We start from the raw sequence: 24,750 nt of genomic DNA, 5'->3' as shown, positions 1-24,750 counted from the left end.
CATTTGTAAGTCCATCTCATTTCTGCATTCATCTGTGGTTTTATTTTTATTTTTTAAAAAACCTGCATTCATTTTAAACGTGTTTTGAATGCATTTTTCACAAAATATACATTTCTAAACATATATTATCTCAAAATATGATTTTCTAAGAATTAAATTTCAAGATACTCATTTTACAACGCACCATATCCTTTTTGGGAGTTGAGAGCTTCATCGCAATATTCAGAGGCACAAAAAAAATATGAGGAGTAACTACATGCTTATTTGCACATTACTCTGTGAGAAGCAGATCAGATGCCTCTTTCCTTGACACACATCCTGCTGCTTCTGCGCAAATATAATGTGAAGCACCCATGCAAACGACTTCACACGGGGCTGTTCTTCTAACCTACAATTGGGTCTATGAATGTCTGTACAATACTGGTTACAGGTAGGTAGCCGTGTTGGTCTGCCGTAGTCGAAACAAAATAAAAAAAAATCCTTCCAGTAGCACCTTAGAGACCAACCAAGTTTGTTATTGCTATGAGCTTTTGTGGTATCTGAAGAAGTGTGCATGCACACGAAAACGCATACCAATAACAAACTTAGTTGGTCTCTAGGGTGCTACTGTATACAATACTGGTGTGTACTGATTCGGGGGGGGGGAGCTATTTGTGTACTCTTGGGAGGCAGAGAAACACCCTCATTTTGATAGTATAGCATGCACCTGGAAATTATTATACTGAGCTATTTTGGATGAAAAAGGAAAGGAAATCAGCCCTGAGTGCTCACTGGAAGAACAGATCCTGAAGCTCAGGCTCCAATACTTTGGCCACCTCATGAGAAGAGAAGACTCCCTGGAAAAGACCCTGATGTTGGGAAAGATGGAGGGCACAAGGAGAAGGGGACGACAGAGGACGAGATGGTTGGACAGTGTTCTCAAAGCTACCAAAATGAGTTTGACTAAGCTGCGGGAGGCAGTGGAAGACAGGAGTGCCTGGCGTGCTCTGGTCCATGGGGTCACAAAGAGCCAGACGCGACTAAACGACTAAACAACAACAAATTTTGAATGAATATCTCATCAATAAAACAAACTGAAGACTCTGAACTGCATAGATTCTGAAATTCTGACAGTTCGAGAAAACAATGAGTCTTGCTATTTGGGGAGAAAAGACAGCAGGTGAGTTCGATGGAAATTATTTCCATGCCTGGCTTAAACTGTGGAGAAGCCAACACAGTCTTGCAAAAAGAAAAACATGGTTAATGGCATTGTTTAAATGTGAGAAAGTAATTTGCAAGCCTTTGTTATCTTTCAAGTCACTGGAACTTAAATGAGAACAGACATATTCAGCAGTCTTAAGACAGTTTACATTGAAATGGCTCTCTGTGATTTATGCTTTTTAATTAAAGGCACTTAAGGTTTACTGTAAATTATGTGAGCTGGTTTTGTTTCTGAATAATGCATCTTTGTTTCAATCACAATGAAACAATGTAGCTACACATTTATTAAGACCCTCTGCCACAGAACACATCTTGGGTTCCTTGCACACCAAAGAATGGAGGCAAGGGAGTAATTCACAAAAATAATACATTCATCAAATTAAATGTTTTCCTACCCTGCCTAACAAAAAAATGCTGCTCTTCTAAGAATTCATCCATGCTTAAAAATAAAAATAATAGCAACCTGCTTAGGATTCCCTAGGCAATCACTAATCTGTTGCCTATGTTCTCATTTTGGTCCATTTATGCCTCAACTCTGTGCTGTTAGAGGTTCAGGGATGCTTTATAGTTTGCAAGTTAGATGGAATTGATATAGATATTTGAGTAGTCTACCAATTGATCCAAGGGTGGTGCTTTGGGGGCACCTTACAACTCTTCAATCCTATGATTCTATTGTAATTCTGCTTCCAACATCAATGGAGCATAATTAGACCCACAATGTAAATTGTGTACATTCAATTAATGTGCATGGTTTTTGTCCCAAAAAAGTAAATAGCACTGCAAGGAAGTCCTTGGGAAGTGGGATGAAGAGATGGTTTTTGTTCAGACTGTGGGAGGAAGAGAGATTTATTTTCCCGCTCTGCACCACCCTTGGTTCAGGCTTCCCCATGAGTCCTATTCACATAACAGAAGAGTGCATTAATTGCATTAACACAATTCATGTCACATTTTATTTGACCCTTAATCTCTTACCTGTAGAAAGACAATTTCTCTGTAGAGCTCCTAACATGAATGGCCATATGGCATCTGCATTTGTCCACCTTTTATCTGTAAATATTTAATCTTCAGCATCACTTGCTGTGAAATGAGACTACCATTATTTTGGCCATTGCCCAGTGAGAGCTTCCAGATCTGTGTTGCGTGTTTCCTTATAAAGGTTTAATACCTACACTTAGTTTACCATAACTGGTTTATCAAACAGTTTGACTTGAGTGTAGAAGCACTTCCTTTATTTTAATGGGTATCCATTTAATTACAAATACTAATCTGAACATTTATCGTTCAACCTTAATATGCTGATGGGTACTTTGCTGTAAGTAAATTCCTTCAAGTACACATTGATGGGTCTTCTGTGCTCTAAGTAGATTGTAAATTATTTTAAAATATTGACTATATTAATGATGCACTCCAGAGGATAGTAGTCTCCGACAGACTCTACACTGCATCGATTAGCTAGCTATACTGTCAATAGATACTACCATATTCCAGATGGCACACAGTAAAGCAGATATTTTCTGCAAATTATACAAAAGTAGCTGAAAGTTCCTGGCATCTCTTGGGAATTCTGAGAAACAACAGAATTCTGAGATTTAGCCTGAGATTTATAAATTGATAATAAAATATGTTCACTTGTGTGCACACACATGACCTGACCATGGAAAATCCGAATAGAATCCAACCCAGAATTTGGGCTTTTAAATTAACACTGTCTCCTTTCTTCTGCCCCTGATCACAAAACAGTATGTTCTCTGTGGGGAACATAATATATTAATGTCAGGGGCTCAGGAGCAGAGGCACAGGGGAGAGAGGAAATGGAGAGCGAAGGGGAAGAATCTGAGGGCAGCGTAGGGGAGTATGACAGTGGCACGAGAGATTCCATGAGCTTCTCCAGCGAATCAGAAGATTCCCAGAGGGGGGCGCCGAGGGCCAGGGCAAGGGGGGGGTCCCAGAGGGGATGCACCAGAAGCAAGGGGCCAGTGGGGACTCCCAAAGCAGCAGTGGGAGATCAGGACCAGTTCCCCCACCAGAGCGTAGGGGGGGGGGAAGAGTCCCATGTATCAGGGCCAGCGTCTCCTCCAGCAGGGAGAGAAGATGAGTCAGGGCTGACCACGCCTCTATCGGAGAGTGAAGGAACGGAGGGGAAGTCAGGTCCAGCTAGCCTCCCCGAAGGGGGAAGCAGTGACAGGAGCAGTGTAACGGTCAGGAGGAAGGTTGCCGGCTGGGCGCGCGTGCCAAGTTCAAATGTACAGGTGCGCAGGACAGCAGAAAACCCGGATTGGGAACCAGGTCCTAAAGCCCGCCGGAGGCGGGGGGAAGACTCAGGGGACTCAGCGTCAGAAGAGTCTAGAAAGGGCAAGACCCCAGCGGACAGGCGGACCCAGAGGAGGAAAGAGCAAAGGAAGAGGTGGAGCAGGGCTAGAGTCTTAAACTGGTGTCTGGGGGGAGGAGATTCAGACGGAGCTTCAGCGGTCTAGAGTTTGAGACGTAGAGCTGCGCGCCACGGTTTTGAAATCGAAACTGAACTTCAATAAAGACTTTTGTATATAACAACGAACTGGCGTTGGTCCTTGTGAGCTGGGACCTCGGGCAGCTCTGACAATTAATATTAATATTAATATTAATTTATTATTTATACACCAGCCATATGGCTGGGTTTCCCTAGGCACTCTGGGTGGCCTCCAACAAAATATAAAAAATACATTGAAACATCAGTCATTAAAAACTTCCCTAAACATGATGGCGGAGCAGACCCCTGCAGGATTACTCACTTGGCACATGGCTCAATTCCTGTATCAGCTGTCACTATTACAAAGGGGACCAAAACCAATGGCGAGAGATATCTTTGGAGATGTCCACATCAGCACATTTTGGAACTGCTACATCAAATTGGGCAGCGATATCTTCAGAGGCATCCAGACTGGCACAGTTTGAAACTGTGTGGTCCACCAGCTGAATTCAAAACAGGGTCTGATGGCATTCAATCATAGGCCGAAATCCACTCTACCTAACTGGGCAACAATATTTCCAGAGGCAGATGAAGTGGTGGAGTTCAGAATGTTTCGGTCCACCATCTTGATTCCAAATAGCATGCAGTATCCAGAAAACTGCCTCCTCCCTCTTAGGAACCACCGTATCAGGTTTGGTGATGGTATCTCATGAGCCTCTGGAATGCACAGAGAACAGATGAATAGACAGACACACCACCTTCCAAAATATATGGTAGATCTGCTTAGAGTATGAAAGGGGCATCAACAGCCAAATGCTTACTACTTCAAAAAGAAGACATGCAGTTGTCTCTAAATGTTTGCTTATTGTAGTCTGTCAAAATATTAACAACCTCAACACCTCTTATTTTCCATTGATTGTGTTAGAAATGGTGGGGGGTTTTTTGTTTTTGTTTTTAGCTTGTTTGCTTTTTGCTTCAGAACATTATTTCTTGCAATACTGGTTACTATGACAACATGGCACATTTTTTTGTTTCGTGTGATTTTTCTCCTTGTTTTCACCAGATCTATTCATACTAGTTTCAAAGAGGGTTTTATATGGCACATCTGTTGAAGTCATATCAGTGTGTTGTACTGAGTACTTCTTTGGCTTCCATTAAGTCCTTACAGTGGTGCCTCGCAAGACGAAATTAATTCATTCTGCGAGTTTTTTCGTCTAGCGAATTTTTCATCTTGCGAAGCACGAAATCCCATAGGAATGCATTGAAAATCAATTAATGCGTTCCTATGGTCAGAAAAAGTCCAAACAAAGACAAATTTGGTACAACAAGAGTTTATTAACTGCTCTTTAAAGTCACACATACTGTAAAGAGCAGTTCAAAAATTGAAGGAAAAATAAATTAAGTTTATAAACATGACAGGAAAAACATTTAAAAATCAACGAAGTGTACAGTACATTTTCTAAGACTCTGGGGGACCACTCGAAGAAGGCTCCTCTTCCACTCTTTGCTTCTTGCTCAAGAACCTGTCCATAGTCTGCTGCTTCATCCGCCTTTTCAGCACCTCCCTGAAAGACGACATGACCGTCGTATCATAAGTGTTCCCAAGGTCATGTGCCTTGTGCTTGTCAGGGTGGTGCTGGTCTGCAAAAGTCTGCACCTCCTTCCACTTCTGGGAAATGTCCCTCAGTTTTTCGGAGGACAGCCATTCCTCAGTTGCTTCCTCCTCTTCCAGCGAGGCCCGCTCCTGCGCAGCCTCTGCCTGCAGTTCGACCAGCTCCTGGGTGGTCAGCTCGTGGTCGTGCTCCTCCACCAGCTCGCTGATGTCCTCCTCTGTGACCTCCAGTCCCATGGTCCTCCCCAAGGCAACAATGTCCTGCACCACTGTTGACTCTGGTGCATCAGAGTCACTTGGTGCTACACAGGCCGGCCACAGGCTGCGCCAAGCGCAATTCAAATTTCTCTGGCTGATCCCGTTCCAGGCTGTGGTGATCATCTTCAAGCAGGTGACGATGTCAAAGTGGTCCTTCCAGAATTCCCGCAGGGTGATGGTGGTGCAGTCAGTCACCTCGAAGCATTGCCTGAAAAGCTCCTTGGTGTAGAGTTTTTTGAAATTGGCAATGACCTGCTGATCCATCGGCTGGAGCAGTGGCGTGGTGTTAGGCAGCAGGAACATGATGTTGATGAAGCTGAACTCCTCCAACAAGTCCACCTCAAGGCCTTTAGGATGAGCAGGAGCATTGTCCATCAGAAGCAAAGCCTTCGGCAGGTCACTGTCCAGCAGGTACTGTTTGACAGCAGGGCCAAAAGCAAGATTGACCCAGTCCACAAACAGCACACGTGTGACCCAAGCCTTGCTGTTGGATCGCCACATGACACTCAGCTGCTCCTTGTCGATCTTGTGTCTCTTGAAGGCCCGTGGCTTCTCCGAGTGGTACACCAGCAGGGGCTTGATCTTCAGGTCGCCGCTTGCGTTGGCACAGAAGAGCAGGGTCAGACGGTCCTTCATGGGCTTGTGGCCAGGCAACTTGGCCTCCTCCTGAGTGATGAAAGTCCTTTTGGGCATCCTCTTCCAAAACAGCCCGGTCTTGTCGCAGTTGAAGACCTGCTGTGGAACGTAGCCCTCCGTCTTCACAACCTCCAGGAACTCCGCTGCAAAGTCTTCAGCCGCAGGAACATCAGAACTGGCAGCCTCTCCATGCCTGACCACGCTGTGGATTCCGGATCTTGTCTTGAACCGGTCAAACCAACCTCTGCTTGCCTTGAAGACTTCTGGCTCACCTGAGGTTCCTAGCTGATCCCGGACGAGGTCTGCGTGCAAGGCCTTGGCCTTCTAGCAAATGACGGCCTCAGTCACTGTGTCCCCTGCACGCTGCTTCTCTTCTAACCAGATGAGCAGCAACTTCTCGACCTCCTCCAGAACAGCTGGGCGGTTCTTCACGATCCTGGTGACTCCCTTGGCTGCATCAGTCGTCATGATCTTCTCCCTCATCTTCAGGATGGTCCCGATGGTTGATGGATTCCTGCCGTACTCCCTGGCGAGGTCCGTCACACGCATTCCGCCGTCGTGCTTCCGGATGATCTCCTTCTTCATTTCCAGCGTCACCTTCTCCTTCTTCCTCTCGCCGGCCTCTGCAGCAGCAGTCTTCCTGGGTTCCATGGCAGCACAGCTCCTTTGTAAACTCAGAAAAAGAAATCAGTGATCTGCTTCAAATCCAAAAAATTCAAAAGCACCCAGCCACCCACCACACAGAAATTAAAACCCAGAACCAAGTCCTTGAATCCCAAACACCCCAACCCAAAATCCAAAAACCGCCAAAAAAGTTTTAAAAGTTTAACTTACGAAATGGATGCAAAAGAGGTTCTGGAAAAGCTTCAACAATCAATCACCGAAGTCTTCAGAAACCTGAAATGGCTGCAAAAGAAGTTTTGGAAAAGCTTCAAAAATCACCAAAGTCTTCAAAAACCTCAACTGTTCCCCCAGCCACCCACCCACTATGCAGAAATTGCAAACCCCTCCCCAACTGCTCCCCCAGCCCCTCCCCAACTGCTGCAAACCCCTCCCCAACTGTTCCCCCAGCCAACCAGCACACAGAAATTCAAACCCAGAAAATTTTTTTCAAAAAAACCAGCATGGCCCAATGGTCACAAAAAATTATAAAAATTCAAAACAATCCCCCACAAGCTCCCAGATTCCTGCAGAAACCTCCCCAACTGTTCCCCCAGCCACCCAGCACACAGAAATTCAAACTCAGAATTTTTTTTTTTAAAAAAAACAACATGGCCCAATGGTCACAAAAAAATATAAAAATTCAAAAAAATCCCCCACAAGCTCCCAGATTCCTGCAGAAACCTCCCCAACTGTTCCCCCAGCCACCCAGCACACTCAGAATTCAAAACTCAGATTTTTTTTTTAAAAAAAACCAGATGGCCCAATGGTCACAAAAAAAATCATAAAAATTCAAAAAAAAAACCCCACAAGCTCCCAGATTCTCTTAAAAACCCACCCAACACCAAGTCCTTGAATCCCAAACACCCCAACCCAAAATCCAAAAACCCCCAAAAAAGTTTTAAAAGTTTAACTTACCAAATGGATGCAAAAGAAGTTCTGGAAAAGTTTTGGAAAAGCTTCAAAAATGAGCAAAGTCTGAGAAAAGGCTACCAAACCGCGTGCTAACAGTTGCTCCTCGAAGTCAAGTCGCAACTGCAGGTGTTCAAGCAAAGCACCCTTGGTTTTAACGGTTTTAAGACAAAGGAAACAAAGTCGCAAGACGTTTTCGTCTTGCGAAGCACGCCCATAGGGAAATTCGTCTTGCGAAGCAACTCGAAAACGGAAAACTCTTTTGTCTAGCGAGTTTTCCATCTTGCGGGGCGTTCGTCTTGCGGGGCACCACTGTAGTTCCCATTCTGGGCTAACTGTTTAGATCAGTTATTTTCACTATGCCTAAATGATTTAATTTCAAACCTGTTTCAACTGAATGAACTCTTTTAGAGGGTTGCGGTCTGTCAGCCTTTGCCATTTAACCCATTGTCTCAGAAACAGAACTGTGATGATACCATAAGCTCTGGACTGCCCACAACAGGACAATTGGTGCATCATTAAAATAACAGAACTGAACCAAGGAAATGCACTCAATGCAATCTTATGTCTTGATGGGCAAATAGCGCTGATTACAACTTCCTGTCTGATAATAAAGCTTAATGCTTAGAATTATGATTGGATCCAATGGGCTGCTGTTCTTCCTGAATATTGGCAAAGAGGACGGCCTTCTTGCACAAGAGGAGTCTAGCCTCATCCTCTGTGTAGTTACACTGTTGTGGGGCCAGAACATATGTGCTACACAACCTTGTGCATAAGGAACTGAACCATGTTAAGTCTCATTAAAAGAAACAGCAGTACCAGCTGTAGGTGTAGTTGAAGGATACATGACAGTACTGCAGATTTAAGGCTTTAGAATAGTAGCTGGAGCAGAACTAAGCAGCTGTGTTCTGCTTTGGGTTCCATTAAAACAACAGGGGCAAACTATTCTTTTTGTAACACTACAATTAAAGCATCCTTTTCAGGAGGAAGATTCATAACAGATGTATTTCTGCTGGGTTTGAATTGACGTAAGTCAGAATGCCTTGCTTCAAGGATCATGCTCTTGGTGAGCTTTGCAAGAACAGCTTCTAAAAACAGGTGAACAAATTGACTAGTTGTCTGGGGGAGAAACGACAGTAAATATGATCTAATGATGCAAGACATCTCAGAGGATTCCAAAATATTTGAAAGTGGGTCATATAAACTGAAAATAACTAAAAACAGCAACACACAGTTATTGGTACAAGTTGCCAGAATGTGGATACACATTCAAACATGTAACCCATTGAAAGCAATGCTGTGTGGGTAGATTTAATCCAGAACCCCTCTTCATGCACTGCTTTTGAAGTCTTACCATGCAATTTAGAAGCCATCAAGTGATTGCCCACTTATGTCTGTGTATCTCCTTAAGTACCTACAATAATGCAATTAAATAAAAATGTAATTAAATACAATTAAATACAAAAATGTAATTAAATAATAATAATCCTCAGCTCATTTGCAGTCAGACTCATCTCACCTTGTTTTGATCCACTTCAGGATTATACCATTCACATCTCCAGAGTTTGAATGCCTTTTGTTACTCAGTGCAACTTTCTGGCTTCTTGTGAATATTGAAGAATCCATATAATTAAGGTAAAGGTAAAGGGACCCCTGACCATTAGGTCCAGTTGTGACCAACTCTGGGGTTGCGGCACTCATCTCGCTTTATTGGCCGAGGGAGCCGGCGTTCAACTTCCGGGTCATGTGGCCAGCATGACTAAGCCACTTCTGGCGAACCAGAGCAGCGCACGGAAACGCCATTTTTCTTCCCACCGGAGCGATAGCTATTTATCTACTTGCACTTTGACGTGTTTTCGAACTGCTAGGTTGGCAGGAGCAGGGACCGAGCAACGGGAGCTCACCCTGTCGTGGGGATTCAAACCGCTGACCTTCTGATCGGCAAGTCCTAGGCTCTGTGGTTTAACCCACAGCGCCACCCGCGTCCCTATCCATATAATTAACTAGCTCTAATTTAGATAAGGCACCTACCTGTACCATCACATTGTGCAGTGCAATGTGCAATAATAAATATACTGCAGTAGAACATTTGGAAGTATTGTAATCTGATGACTGCTACTTCAAACTGCTCTTGCAGGCAGCCAAGGTTAAAGAAAATGATTATGGTGAACATCTATAATTGTTACGTATGGTTCAGGCATCGTTTTGTGTGATAGTATTTTACCAGTTCCATGGGCCTAGTCTGAGTTTGCTTAAGGATTGTAAATAATGTGCATTTATAAGAAAGCTAATAATGAGAGAGTCTCAGGGTAGCATTCAACCCTGACTCAGTCATGAAATATTTTAAAGAAGCAAACACATAAATGTAAAATGACCAGCATATAACCATGTGTGTATGCAAACCAAGATACTGAATATCCAGTTAATGTCCTTAACATTATTCCACCAGCAGAGATATTGGGTCATGGAAGAGGAAGAAGGTAGGAAATGTTTGGAGATTCCTCTGGCAGTGCTTGTCCTGCCCCCAAATCTATTCTGGTTGCACAAGGCCACCAATTCGATACCACCCATTGACTCTAAATGCAGAAATATATTGATGAATGCCTTAATTTGGCTTTCTAAGGATTTTGAACTCGCATTTTGTTTTTACAGTGGTACCTCGGGATGCGAACAGGATCCATTCCGGAGCCCCGTTCGCATCCTGAACGGAACGCAAGACGTGACGGTGCATCTGTGCGGGTTGCGTTTCGCCACTTCTGTGCATGCGCGTGACGTCATTTTGAGCGTCTGCTCATGCGCAAGTGGCGAAACCCAGAAGTAATGTGCTCCATTACTTCCGGGTTGCCATGGAACGCAACTCAGACGTGCTCAACCGGAAGCACATTCAACTCAAGGTATGACTGTTTATATTTGAGGTTTGTGTCTCCTGGATAGATAATTGACACAAGTCATTTTAATGGCTCAACACCAAACATAATTTCTGTACCAACCTTAAGAAAAAGAAACATATGAGACATTTGTTCCATTTGTCACTTCACCAACAACTACCACTGCATGTTCTGGAGGCTTAACTACAAAACCAGATAGGAAACTTTGGCAACAGTAGGTGTCCCCGGTGTGCCTGTTTGCCCATTTGCTCAGATCTTAGCATTACTGTGCATTGTTCCGCATTTGAAGGCACAGAGTCATGGCCTAATGGAGAGTGGTTCTCAGCCTGGAAACCTACCTGTGCATTTTTCAGCTTTCGAAGTGAGTAGTTAGTCTTGCACAATTTATAACACCTTGAAAAACTGACCATCTGAGTACTGTGGTTTATTGTTCTGAGCTTTGACCCCATTTAAAGCACAGGCCAGCTTGTTAACTAGCACCCACAATGTGAGTTAACATGTTCTCAACATGTTGTCACCCCATCCCTCTCCAGATTCATGACAACCTTGGAAACCTATTTCAATATTCACTTACCTCCCTGGCAGTAATCCCCAATGTACTCAGGGGGATTTGTATAGGAATGTATAGGAGTGTGGCGATTCACAGCTTGGAATCTTTGATTTCTGCTCCACAAATGAAAAGGAATAATACTTGCTGCCTCTTTAGAGCGGGTTGACTATTGTGTATGCTATTCTGAATTCTGAGGCAGGTGCTCTGCCTTCAAGGAGAATCCATCAGTGCTGGAGGGGCAAGTAGAAAAGAGCAAACAAATTATAAAGTTGGAATTTGTTAGGAGAAGCTCAGTTCTGAAAAGCCAAAGATCAGTTAAGCATATAAGTGGATTCTGATGTTATCTCTGCAGAACCATTTCAAATCAGCGTGCCTAAAAGTACCTGATTGTCAACAAGCAATAGTGAATCAAAGGGGGGATCTGATGTACATCAGCACATGAAAGGCAATGATGACATGAAATGATGTTGTGTTTCCTTCTGTGCTTCAGCTTTCGGTGATAGACGTGCAGCCATTTTAACGTGATACCCCAAATGACCCTGGAGTTTACACAGTATTGAAAACAGTCTCATCCTTAATTTCATTTAGCTAATACAACCGTTGGTGGCCATGCTCTGAACTGTTTCCAAAGACCTGGACACAATGTGTCAGTTTCTGCCAGGATTTTGTTTTCCAGTGATATGGCTTGAGGTCCTGCTGTGAGGGGGGTACAAAAGTAAACTGAGGCTGGAGTCTCTTCCTTCCTCCCCCCCCCCAAATGTATGAGAGCTCTGAGCAAAATATGATACTGTTAAGGCAATGAGACAAGCAGTCGAGGCTCCAGGCTCAGCTGTGTGTGTGTGTGTGAGTGTGTGTGTGTGTGTGTGGCTTATAGACTTATACAAGTCTCTTTAGTAATAGTTTTATTTCCAACATACCAGCTCATTCTGCCAGTAGCACTGAATTGCCACCAGTCACTGTCATCTCAAAGGGATGCCCAGCTCTGATAACCTTGGGAAAGTAAATGTAGCATTTCTGCTAAGAGGCAGGCCCTAAAATTCTTAACTGCCTCTTCTGGCCTACTTGCCGTTGAAAAACGGATCACTCTTCAAATTTCAGATGTCAAGTCTTCCTCTAACAATGGCAGCTAGCTCAATTTGTGACATGGTGAAATTAAAAAGCTCCCTGCACATTCCCAGAAACCAATATTAACAATTCCAAAGTTTGAACTGCCTTCATCTAATCCGGAGAAATGGTAATAGTTGCTAAGCAACCTGCAACTCTTCCTTCCTTCATGCCATTTCAGTTCATTTCAGCTTTTCAGGCTGTGTCTAGAGCTGCTTAATTTGATCCTATTTGCAGTGACAATTTAGGCCTATACACCTTAGATGCCAATTCTCAAGGTGCATATAAAGAGCTCTGCCACATTTGGGGGTTGTACCTTGTGAAATCGGAATAAAATAAAAATAATGTGATTTCACCCCTTTGAAGTCTGTCAGGGAATGTTAATACACTTGTTTTAAACCAATTTGTTCCTGTCCTGCAATGCTTCTGAATGGCAGTTATATCACTATTAATAATACATGCTTGTAGCTGCTATGCATCGCGTAGTAGCACAGGCAACATTTTCAGACTTGCCACACAGAGCCAAACCTTGACCTTATGCTTGGATCCACATATTTTTCCATGTTCCTGTCCCACATGGATATGAACACAATGCAAGCTAAATAAATATAGGGTGGCTGCATAATACATGGGAATTCTCCTCCAGGTGTGTCTTTTTTTAGAAAACAAACAAACCCAAGGCCATATTTCAAAACATTTCAGAAGCATGCTCTTTTATTCATTCCATAGGCACTTTTAATGTGATCATTTGGCTGTAGCCATGAGTTTAGGGAGAGGTGGGTCTGGCAGCAGAATTGCAAATACAGCTAGTCAAACTGTATTTGAAATTAAGCCGTTTATGCAACAAATGCAGTCACTCAAACAAGCGCACTCCTTGTATCAAATGCAATCAAATAAATCAAGTGAAAATAAGTGCTTGTCAGTCATCCTAACAACCTATGCTTTCATCGGCTGTAATACCGGAGGCTGTGGTGAACAGCAGTGTCTGGCGCATTCCTTATGTCTACAGAAGTAAAATGAGCTGGAAAAAGAAGAAAATGTGAATATTCAAGGAAGGAACCTTGAATATTTCAGATGGCCAGCTACCCCAAGGTCTCCCTAGCTATGAACCTGGTGGGTAAATTAGGAATTAATGTTAAAAATAATAATAATGGCACTTGGTTCCAATCACTTGTTATGCTCAACTCCATGATCCCTGGCCAGAAGTTTACATCCTAAGAAGCAGATTTTCAAACCGCGCCCACCAGACAAATGCAGAAACTCCTATCTGTCCCACAGTACTGAAAACAATCCTGTGGTCTCCTGTGCTAAGAAAGGGAAGCAGTTTGGTTTTCTGTGCAAGTGGTCATTATTAAGATATATTGACTCTTTAATAGCACTTTTTAGCTAGACTGCATAGCAGAATCCCTCTAAAAATTATCCATCATCCAATGTTTCATTTGCATTCTTCTGTAGAACACTTTCCTCATGGGCACTTGGTTATGCTGTAGCGTGGATTTCTTAATCTTCAGTGCCTCATATAAGTTCTTTATAAAGCATCATTATTAAACAAGCTTCAATTCTGGTGGTCATTTAACTGGAAAAACAAAATGTTTATCATCTTGTTGCTGTGTGCACTTGGTATGCCCGAAGTTCCTTAGAGGAGCTTGAAAGCATCTGGATTTAATATGCACTTTAAAACAATCTGATTAGAGGAGTCCTATGACTGCCACGGCAAAATGAATAAATACTACAACATTAAGATGCCTTGATGTTGTAAATTACCTGGCTCTCTCTGTACGGGAGCTGTAGAACAGGCAAATAAACAAATGCACCAGAAATCAAATTACCCCAAAGTTAACTACAAATCTCACAGACCATTTTCTTCTTGTTCCAAAGCAGGGCCTCCTGTTTCCCCATTTACCACAGTTCAAGACAAGCTGTAAATGAATCTTTTTAAAGCCATGTCAACTGCCATGTGAAGTATTACATCTTGCAGTACAAATTAGGTTTTCTTTGAAGCATGGGAGGCTTTCCGCGTTGAGAAATAAAAGCAGCTTTTCCCCCAACGTTGGTGTCGCTTTGGTTCAGACACTGCCTTTGTATTAGAAGAAGTCATGAAGTATTAAAAACTACAACTGGATTCTGATTTGATAATGTTGCGCTGCCATTGGAAAATAGCATCAAATACACCCTCTAACAGTGATCACAAAACAAAAATAAATCCGGTTAAGAAGGAATACAACGCTGATATCATTTTCAAAAATGATTGGGTTATATTGCAGCATTTGTTATTTGTTATCTTTTAATAGTCCGTCTAAAAGCAAAATCCAGCAGACATCCTTCCACAAGTCTTCAAAAGCATGGGAAAGCTAAGTTGATAGGGAGAGAGTAGGAAGCAGTAGGAAAGGAAAACTTTTTCATTTGCTTTTTTCCCCAAGCTGAAAGCATGTTGGTGGAAGACTGAAGACTACCGTACTTTTTTGTGTATAACACTAGGTTTTTTTTACTTTAAAATAAGGTCAAAAATCTGGGGGGGTTTTTTACTTTAAAATAAGGTAAAAAATCAACACGGATAGTGCATATGCCCATTTTCTAATTTTGGGGTCTCCAAAAGTTGTTGCTGTTGTTTAGTCGTTTAGTTGTGTCCGACTCTTCGTGACCCCATGGACCAGAGCACTCCAGGCATGCCTGTCTTCCACTGCCTCCCGCAGTTTGGTCAGACTCATGTTTGTAGCTTCCAGAACACTGTCTAACCATCTCATCCTCTGTCGTCCCCTTCTCCTTGTGCCCTCAATCTTTCCCAACATCAGGGTCTTTTCCAGGGAGTCTTCTCTTCTCATGAGGTGGCCAAAGTATTAGAGCCTCAGCTTCACGATCTGTCCCTCCAGTGAGCACTCAGGGCTCATTTACTTAAGAATGGATACATTTGATCTTTTTGCAGTCCATGGGACTCTCAAGTGTCTCCTCCAGCACCATAATTCAAAAGCATCAATTCTTCGGCGATCAGCCTTCTTTATGGTCCAGCTCTCACTTCCATACATCACTACTGGGAAAACATGGCTTTTACTATACGGACCTTTGTTGGCAAGGTGATGTCTCTGCTTTTTAAGATGTTGTCTAGGTTTGCCATCGCCTTTCTCCCAAGGAGCAGGCATCTTTTAATTTCGTGACTGCTGTCACCAACTGCAGTGATCATGGAGCCCAAGAAAGTAAAATCTCTCACTGCCTCCATTTCTTCTTCTTCTATTTGCCAGGAGGTGATGGGACTTTGTTTTTTTTTTGATGTTGAGCTTCAGACCATATTTTGCGCTCTCCTCTTTCACCCTCATTAAAAGGTTCTTTAATTCTTCCTCACTTTCTGCCATCAAGGTTGTGTCATCTGCATATCTGAGGTTGTTGATATTTCTTCCGGCGAACTTAATTCCGGCTTGGGATTCATCCAGCCCAGCCTTTCTCATGATGAATTCTGCATATAAGTTAAATAAGCAGGGAGACAATATACAGCCTTGCCGTACTCCTATCTCCAAAAGTAGGGGGTGTCTTATACATGGGGGCGTCTTATACACAAAAAAAACCTTTTTATGTTGTTAGTTATTGAGACAGATGGGGGAACTTGCTGGAAAACTGCATTTTTTTCCCTATAAGAGTTACCTGCGCCTCGTCCTCCCCCCAGAATTATTATAGGCTGCTGCCAAACAGAGTCTGCTTCTCTCACCCTGGTCTCTCTCTAGCTGCTTGGGGACTCTGCACTCTATTGCCTAGGGCCCTCATACCTACGGGACCCTCTCCTGGTATGTCCCACGGAGGACCATATAGTCTTCAAACAAAAACATCTTGGAGGTCCCAGGCCACAGAGAGGTTAGGCTGGCCTCAACCAGAGCCAGGGCTTTTTTGGCTGTGGCCCCGATCTGGTGGAACGCTCTGTCACAAGAGACTAGGGCCCTGCAGAACTTGACATCTTTCCGCAGGGCCTGCAAAACAGAGCTGTTCCTCCAGGCCTTTGGCCAAGGCACAGTCTGACCCCCAGCTTTGGCAATCCTCATAAAATGGTTGCCATTGGATTCTGAATTGTTTTAGAATGAATTGATTTTAGAATGCTGTGTTACTTTTATTGTTGTTAGCCGCTCTGAGCCCGGCTTCGGCTGGGGAGGGTGGGATATAAATACATTTATTATTATTATTATTATTATTATTATTATTATTATTATTATTATTATTCAGCACAGCTCGGGGGGGGGGAATTGAGGGGAAATAAAGACACAATGAAGCTGCGGATTTATATCCCCCGAAGCAGGAGGCTGTATGTTTCTGAATAACAGCTGTCGGAAACCACAGTGGGGGGAGAGGGCTATTGCACTCAGCTGCTGCTTGCTGGCTTCCCGTGAACATTTGGTTTGCCATTGTGAGAACAGGGTGCGCAGGACAAAGTGGGCCACTGGGCTCATCCAGCACGGCCAATCTTATGTTAAATAAAAACAAGTTTGTTGTTGTTGTTATTTAATCGTTTTGTCACGTCCGACTCTTCATGACCCTATGGACCAGAGGGCGCCAGGCACTGCTGTCTTCCACTGCTTCCCGCAGTTTGGTCAAACTCATGTTGGTAGCTTCGAGAATACTATCCAACCATCTCGTCCTCTTTCGTCCCCTTCTCCTTGTGCCCTCCATCTTTCCCAACATCAGGGTCTTTTCCAGGGAGTCTTCTCTTCTCATGAGGTGGCCAAAGTATTGGAGCCTCAGCTTCACAATCTGTCCTTCCAGTGAGCACTCAGGGCTGATTTCCTTCAGAATGGATAGGTTTGATCTTCTTGCAGTCCATGGGACTCTCAAGAGTCTCCTCCAGCACCATAATTCAAAAGCATCAATTCTTCGGCGATCAGCCTTCTTTATGGTCCAGCTCTCACTTCCATACATCACTACTGGGAAAACCATAGCTTTTACTATACGGACCTTTGTTGGCAAGGTGATGTCTCTACTTTTTAAGATGCTGTCTAGTTTTGTCATTGTTTTTCTCCCAAGAAGCAGGTGTCTTTTAATTTTCTGACTGCTGTCACCATCTGCAGTGATCATAGAGCCCAAGAAAGTAAAATCTCTCACTGCCTCCATTTCTTCTTCTTCTATTTGCCAGGAGGTGATGGTCTCAGTGGCCATGATCTTCATTTTTAAAAACAAGTTTAGCTTTTAGTAAATGTTTGTAAAGCAGCAACTTAAACTGTTTTGTTTTCTTTTTGATCAGGAATAGTCAAACAACACCAAAAAAATGCATCTACTTAAACCTTGTGTGGTCTGTTTCCCTACCTAAACATTAAAACAGTTTCCGTTCCTCAGATTCTAGTTCCACTGCAGCGCTTTCCATCCTGCCCCTCCTCACCCACCCCATTTTAGCTTTTTGCTCTTTGTCCAATGGTGTTCCAAGCCCAATACTAATTAATTGTTTTGGCTAGTTTTAGTTCATGTACTTTGTATTTCCACTTCTCCTCCCAGTCTCTTGGCCAATCAGAAGGGCAGTGGAATTTTGTGTGAGAATTAAGTTCTCTTTCCTGTAATTTCTTTGATTCCTTCCCCGCTTTTGTGTTAATGTTTCACTTCCCCCTTAAGCTTCAGTTTCTTGGGCTGAGCTTTTGACCCTCCTGTGAAGAAAAGCCTCTAACTAAAAGCTATCCTTTTTCAACAAAGAATACAACACAAAAGACCAAAAAGCTTCATTCCTTTACACTTTATTAGGACCAACCGAAATGTCACAAAATAATGAGCAAGCTTTCACGTTCTCCAGAACAGCCATAATGTCTGCATTGAGACATGGGGTGGTGTTCAGTGCTATTCCTACTCAGAGTAGATCCATTAAAGTAAATGGGCATGACTAGCTGAGGCTTGTTAATTTCAGTGCATCTTGTAAGACTTTCAATGAGTAGAATTTCAATGAATACAACCCAGGTAGGGATAAGGATAGTCTCTCTTAGATGCCACAGGTTTCAGGTTACATTTAGAATTCGGGGACAAAGAAGCAATGGCCGACCCAGATTTTCAAAAACATGAAGATATCGAAATCTGCCTGAAACACGTGTTTCTTGTTAGGCAGAGAGTTTTTATATTGGCAAAGCTGAATATTGATTTTAGGAAGAGTTCTATTTAAAAAAGGGCCATCAGAAGTGGCTTGCCCAGTGGGGCAGTGGCAACTCTAGATTCCCAGTGTACGTATTGTTCCTTCTTACCAGGAGGGGATGAGGCAGCAGGGAAGTCAGTGCAGTGTGGGCACACCAGCGAGAGCACCGGATTGACTAGTGTGCCTCCACTGTGCCACCCTCTGTGTTGTTTCAACACTCCTCGCTCAGTAAGCAGTAGCATTGTGCCAGGAAAGGAACATTGTGGCTGTGTCCCATCAGATGAGCTGCTTCTGAAGTCAGCTGAAACCAAATCAGCTGGAGTGAATGGGATCCTCAAATGGTAAATTCCCTAAAGAACACCCTGCAGAGACAAAGGAAGTCTCCACTTTTGAGACTGAGTCTAGATGCAAATCTGATGGCTACAACATCAGGCCAATTTGTCGCTTTTTTAAATTTGTCCCCTGCTTTACACAAGGCCCATCCTGGAGAACTCAAAATCTTGTGCCAACCGGTTGCCCAACTGTGGATTTTATTTCTGCAGGCGGAAAAATTAGGAGTCTGCCACACACATAGCATACAACAATCCCTATTTGATAGACTGCAACAGGCTTAGTCAGGCTCACGTTCTGAACGAGTTGGACGCTTGCTCCATTGTTGTGACAAGAAGGTGAATTCATTAATGATTGCGACGCTTTCTCAGAACTGTGAACCGAAAGCTATATAAAATGTCAGAAGGTTCTGTACTTTGTAAACCAAGAAAATCTTTAATAAAACTATTTTTTTTTAAAGTCATCCACTGCTATTAATGACATCTTTATTTTATTCTGAAAACACTTTTATAACTTTACTTTTTTGTGGCCCACTTAAACATTTTAGGGTTATTGTTCTTCAGTACCATCACTACACAAACCCTTTGTGCTGCAGAACTGAGAATTCTGATACGAAGCCTTTCATTTCATATCAATAACTGTTGCAAAGATCCAAAACCCAAAGTCAGTTTGCAATCTGTTCTGGCCATTTTGTGTGTATATATGAGGACATCTAATGCTATTGCCATTATTACTGTCTGGATCTTGTTTACCAGGTGCTCCTCTCTGATTAGATTGATGGCATTTTGCAGCAGCAGATGCTTAGAAAGTTACAGCTGATTCCCCCCCGCCCCCGCTCCCCAATAACAACAGGCACAATCCACCGGCAGCTGGTCCCCCACAAACACTGTGAATGAATTAAACTTATGCCAGGGCACAAGCATAGCCACCATTTATTTCAGTGGGGTTGTTAAGGAGAAGTTCCTAGTAGATCAAATTACTCCCTGCTCTTTCTGAACGGTGCAGCTGTAAGCATACTTACAGGTTAACACATGTAATGTTAATAATAAACACAAGCATGCTATTCACCCTTCATATATTTATATACAACCAATTGCCATTTAGCAATTTGCCACTGATGACAATAATTGAGGCTGTTACTTTGAGATGAAAATTGATTTTGTCTGATGTGAATTGTGGCTACGCACACAGAAGTATTTCAGGTTTAGCCGTAAAATAAAATTACCGGCAAGCGTCCAAATAGCCCCACAGTTACTTCTGTGTCAGTAGGGGCTCTGGGGCCTCCCCAAACCTTTAAAAGCAGATCTGAGGAGGGTGGGAGGGCACAGTGGGAAGGAGACATCATTCCACTTGTGAAATGACTTTGCTGGATTCAACCCTGTTGGACGAATTCAGTCTCACGTGGTATCAAACATTCTGCCAGCGCAAGAATTTCAACTTGCCAGAGAGAATGACCCGGCCTCTTCCTTCCCCACATTCTGTTTTTTTGGGATCTCCTTGTTGGGATACTGCCAGGGAGACAGAGTCTATCATGCCCCCACGCCGATGCCGGACGATCCATCGATCTCCCGTAGAAACAGTATCAGTCAATTAGCGACACAAAGCCTCAGAAATAGCTTGCCACATTCCAGAGCTCGTGCACGCTCTATCAGCAGAGTTCGTGCAGTGAAAGACGCACTCAGGAGAGCATATTTACAACTTTATTTAGCGTTGGTCAGAACAAAGAGAAAACATGACTGCCTGCTTCGATGTCTCAGGCACAGAGAGAGAAACGAAAGCAATAACAAAAAGAGAAACTTCATGTGAACAGGAAATACGCAGACTCTGTGACTCACAAAGCCTGCTCCCTTTTAAGGTGGAATGGAAATATCCTAACACTCCTGACATACATACCCCGGGCGGAGGGCATGGGGGAAGAAGAGGAGGCAAAGCCCCATTGCGCAAGTCCTTGTGCAGGGCTTCTGCTGATGGGACTTGTTAGGTAAAATCCACCTTATGTGTGTGCACATTGTGCAACCACATGTAAAGAGGCATGCAAGATTTGGTTTGCAACGGAAATTTATAATTTGGTACCTCGCAAGACGAATGCCTCGTAAGACGAAAAACTCGCAAGACGAAAGAGTTTTTCATTTTTTGAGTTGCTTCGCAAGACGAATTTCCCTATGGGCTTGCTTCGCAAGACGAAAATCTCTTGCAAGTTTCAATGCATTCCTATGGGAATTTGGTTTCAATGCATTCCTATGGGAATCCGTGCTTCGCAAGACGAAAAATTCACAAGACGAAAAAACTCGCAGAACGAATTAATTTCGTTTTGCGAGGTACCACTGTGTGTGTGTATATATATATATATATACACACACACACACACACATATATATATATATATGTGTGTGTGTGTGTGTATATATATATATATGTGTGGTAAGATATTTGCTTTCGTAGATTTTCACGGGTACAGGAATGCAGGTTTTGGTGTCCTCGGGTGTCTTCCCGTGTAAAAGTTGGGGTGTCTAGGCGACGTTTCGACGAGTGAGACCTCGTCGAAACGTCGCCTAGACACCCCAACTTTTACACGGGAAGACACCCGAGGACACCAAAACCTGCATATATATGTGTATATATATATATATATATGCAGGTTTTGGTGTCCTCGGGTGTCTTCCCGTGTAAAAGTTGGGGTGTCTAGGCGACGTTTCGACGAGGTCTCACTCGTCATCTTCAGGCTGGTGCTTTCGGCTTCTTGTTACTGGAACAGAGCGGGATCTCAATGTTTGAGTTCCTATAAATACTGTAGAGGGGGTGTGGTGTCTAGCCTCCAATGTTCTGGGCAGAGAGGAAGTTCCCAGGCTAGTGTGCCTTTTCTTCTTTTGTTCCTTAATTACTTGAGAGATACCTTGAGTGATTTCTTGAGTGATATCCTGAGTACCACTTAGGTGGGTCATTAGGTGTGGATTAGTGCTAAAGTCTTTGTGTCTTGACCTCTTGAACTTTGTGAAGAGTTTTCCTGAGAAGATGGCTGTATTGCACTTAGTTGTGCTTTGGCTTGGCTTCGTGTATAGGGGCGAGCTGTGGTTTTGTGGCTTGTGTCACTCCTTCCTTATATCAAGGGCACTACAGATAAAATTAGCAAAATCCTCCATAAACACAATATCAAAACAGCCTTTTGCACCAACCAAAAAATAGCCAATATCCTCAGAAACCCCAAGGATAAAATCCAGTTGGAAAACCAAGGGATCTATGAAATACCCTGCAAAGTCTGCCCAGCCACGTACATTGGACAAACAAACAGACGAATAAATGCACGTATCGCAGAACACAAGAATGCCGTCAAAAAAGAAGAAAAAACTTCCTCTCTTTTCCAACACATGAAAGAAACAGGACACGAAATTAATTTTGCAGATTCCAAATTGCTCTTTAACACGGAACATCACCACAAGAGAATAATCATGGAAGCCATCGAGATAGAGAAACACCCTCACAACATGAATAAGCGTGACGACACATCCCGCTTGCCAGACATCTGGAAATTAGCCCTCCCCACAAAAACTGACACCAGATCCAGAGGCACACAGAACGCCAACACCAATCAACCACACCAGACCCAAACCCAGACCCTCTCCACAGATGAATTACTGACACCATCCAATAGCCAATCCATGGTGGCACCTCCGGATGCTGCACCCCCCTGCAATCCCTACACAGATCTGGCTGACACAAGCCACAAAACCACAGCTCGCCCCTATACACGAAGCCAAGCCAAAGCACAACTAAGTGCAATACAGCCATCTTCTCAGGAAAACTCTTCACAAAGTTCAAGAGGTCAAGACACAAAGACTTTAGCACTAATCCACACCTAATGACCCACCTAAGTGGTACTCAGGATATCACTCAAGAAATCACTCAAGGTATCTCTCAAGTAATTAAGGAACAAAAGAAGAAAAGGCACACTAGCCTGGGAACTTCCTCTCTGCCCAGAACATTGGAGGCTAGACACCACACCCCCTCTACAGTATTTATAGGAACTCAAACATTGAGATCCCGCTCTGTTCCAGTAACAAGAAGCCGAAAGCACCAGCCTGAAGATGACGAGTGAGACCTCGTCGAAACGTCGCCTAGACACCCCAACTTTTACACGGGAAGACACCCGAGGACACCAAAACCTGCATTCCTGTACCCGTGAAAATCTACGAAAGCATATATATATATATATATATATATATATATATATATGTGTGTGTGTGTGTGTGTGTGTGTGTGTGTATATATATATATATATGTGTGTGTGTGTATATATATATGTATATGTATATGTATATGTATATGTATATATATATATATATTCTCCAAATGGGGAAAATATGGTACGATAGTGGACTACTTGCAAGCTCTTCACATGCGAGAAACGACTTACATTGGTACGCCTAGGAAGATGGACTAGTAATAATGTTTATGGGCTGGTAATTTTTATGTACCTGCATGCATGCCTGTGCCACTCTGCTTCCCTCTTCTCTCACCGTACGTCAGCTCCCAAATGTTGGTATCTACCAACAGACCATGGCAGAAGATTCAGCAGGTTCTTGTATTGCTGATTGGTCTTCTCTCGCCCTTTTCTTCCACAGGCCCTGCTGCAAAAAAGAAGTATGTCAGTTATAACAATCTGGTTATCTAGTCAGCTGCATCAGACGGAGCCATGGGAGGATGGAGATTTTCATCCATTCAGTCACCTAACCTCGTGTAGGCCTGTTCCTGAAACCGCAGCGTATGCACTGCTGGAGACGTTGAAAGGCCAGGCAGTTATTATGGAGGATCCAAGTATTCTGAACAGCTGCTCTATGAAAATATCCTTAACTTATTCTTGGCTTAATAAGTCACTGGCACTGCCACTGGGCTGTGATGTTGGACCTTTTCTTCATTGTATGGGAGGTATGACCTATGAGCTCCGACCAGCTTCTCCCGGGTGAACTGCAATTGGCCATGGTGACTTTCAAGGGGCTATTTTTGTCTTTCTATGTACTTCCAAACTGCAAGTTTTTGAACTTTCTGTACAGTTTGTGAGGGATTTTTGCATATTGCCATTCATGTCGTTTCAGAGGTTCACCGTTGGTTTTGAATGCACAGTTATCATGCAAGCCCTGCTCTTTCTAACTTTAGCACACTAAAACAAAAATGACAAAACCCCTGAGATTTAAAAGAATTTATGTACATGACTTGTATGATTATTACTGTACCACTGCAATTCATATATGTTATTTTTTTAATTAAAACAAAAGGGAGAAAAAAGATACTTAAGACCAAAAACTGTGCTGACCAAGCAAGCCCCTCACTCTGTCCCCGCCCCTTTCTTCCACCTCCACCTCCATTCTCTGCCTTTCATAATTCTGATGGCAACGGAGAAAGCAGAACGGATTGCTGAATTTTGATAGAGGTCGTCTTGATATTTGGAATGCATGCCAGTAATGTATTTTACAGTACATGTTAATAATTTATGTTGGATATTTGTATTTGTGTTTCTATTTTGTTCTTTTCATTACGGTATATAACTATTTTGCAATAATTTCAATAATTCTTATGGTATTTGAAAGAAAGAAAACGGCTTTTACATGTCTTGAAAAGATTTTTTTTTCTTTGTTAATGCCCCACTATTGACTGACCAGTGTGATTTAAACAAAAAAAAAAAGACTTTTAAGGGAAAAAAGCATGTATGTTTTATACTGTTTGTAATAAGTAATTTCGTTAATCTTGCTGCTTATGTGCCAATTTAGTGAGAACAATCTTTGCCGCAGAACTCCCCTCTTTCCATACTCTCAAACCTGTGATATTGTCTAAGAATGTATCAATAAAACATTTTGGTTAACTTTTCTTTATTTACTGTAAAAATGCTATTTTCTAGTTGGGACCCCACTTCTCTTTCAAGGTTATATCAAGGTGGCTAGTCTTTGCTGAGATAAGAGACGAGACAGGCAAGAAGTCGCAAGAAAAAGCACGTTCCCTGTCTTTGTGTGACAGAGGAATGGATTCCAGAATTGGCTGCTTGCTGAACAGAAGACTATTCTTGGCCAAGGTGAAGTGCAC

The 24,750-nt window shown here is 42.9% G+C and overlaps 1 protein-coding gene and 1 long non-coding RNA gene across 3 annotated transcripts in view; one reads left to right on the top strand and one right to left on the bottom strand.

The window, feature by feature from the left end:
* Positions 1–7,586, bottom strand: part of LOC310838150 — a 719,862-nt gene extending 712,276 nt beyond the window's left edge. Inside the window, exon 1 of the long non-coding RNA XR_014560731.1 lies at positions 7,326–7,586. This is a non-coding gene — a long non-coding RNA (uncharacterized lncRNA). The remainder of the gene's footprint in view (positions 1–7,325) is intronic.
* The window catches only part of GRM7 (glutamate metabotropic receptor 7), a 425,704-nt gene extending 401,162 nt beyond the window's left edge, over positions 1–24,542 (top strand). For both annotated transcript variants that reach the window (XM_083723485.1, XM_083723484.1), the window contains one exon: positions 23,298–24,542. In XM_083723485.1, coding sequence (XP_083579611.1) covers positions 23,298–23,347 — 50 coding nt within the window. In that variant the 3' untranslated portion in view covers positions 23,348–24,542. The remainder of the gene's footprint in view (positions 1–23,297) is intronic.
* Positions 24,543–24,750: the final 208 nt, after the last annotated feature.

The sequence above is a fragment of the Podarcis gaigeae genome, assembly GCF_964106915.1.
Source record: "Podarcis gaigeae genome assembly, chromosome: 2".
NCBI classification, from domain to species: Eukaryota; Metazoa; Chordata; class Lepidosauria; order Squamata; family Lacertidae; genus Podarcis; species Podarcis gaigeae.
The sequence above is the reverse complement of the archived record's forward strand: the minus strand, read 5'-3'. Positions and strand labels throughout refer to the sequence as shown.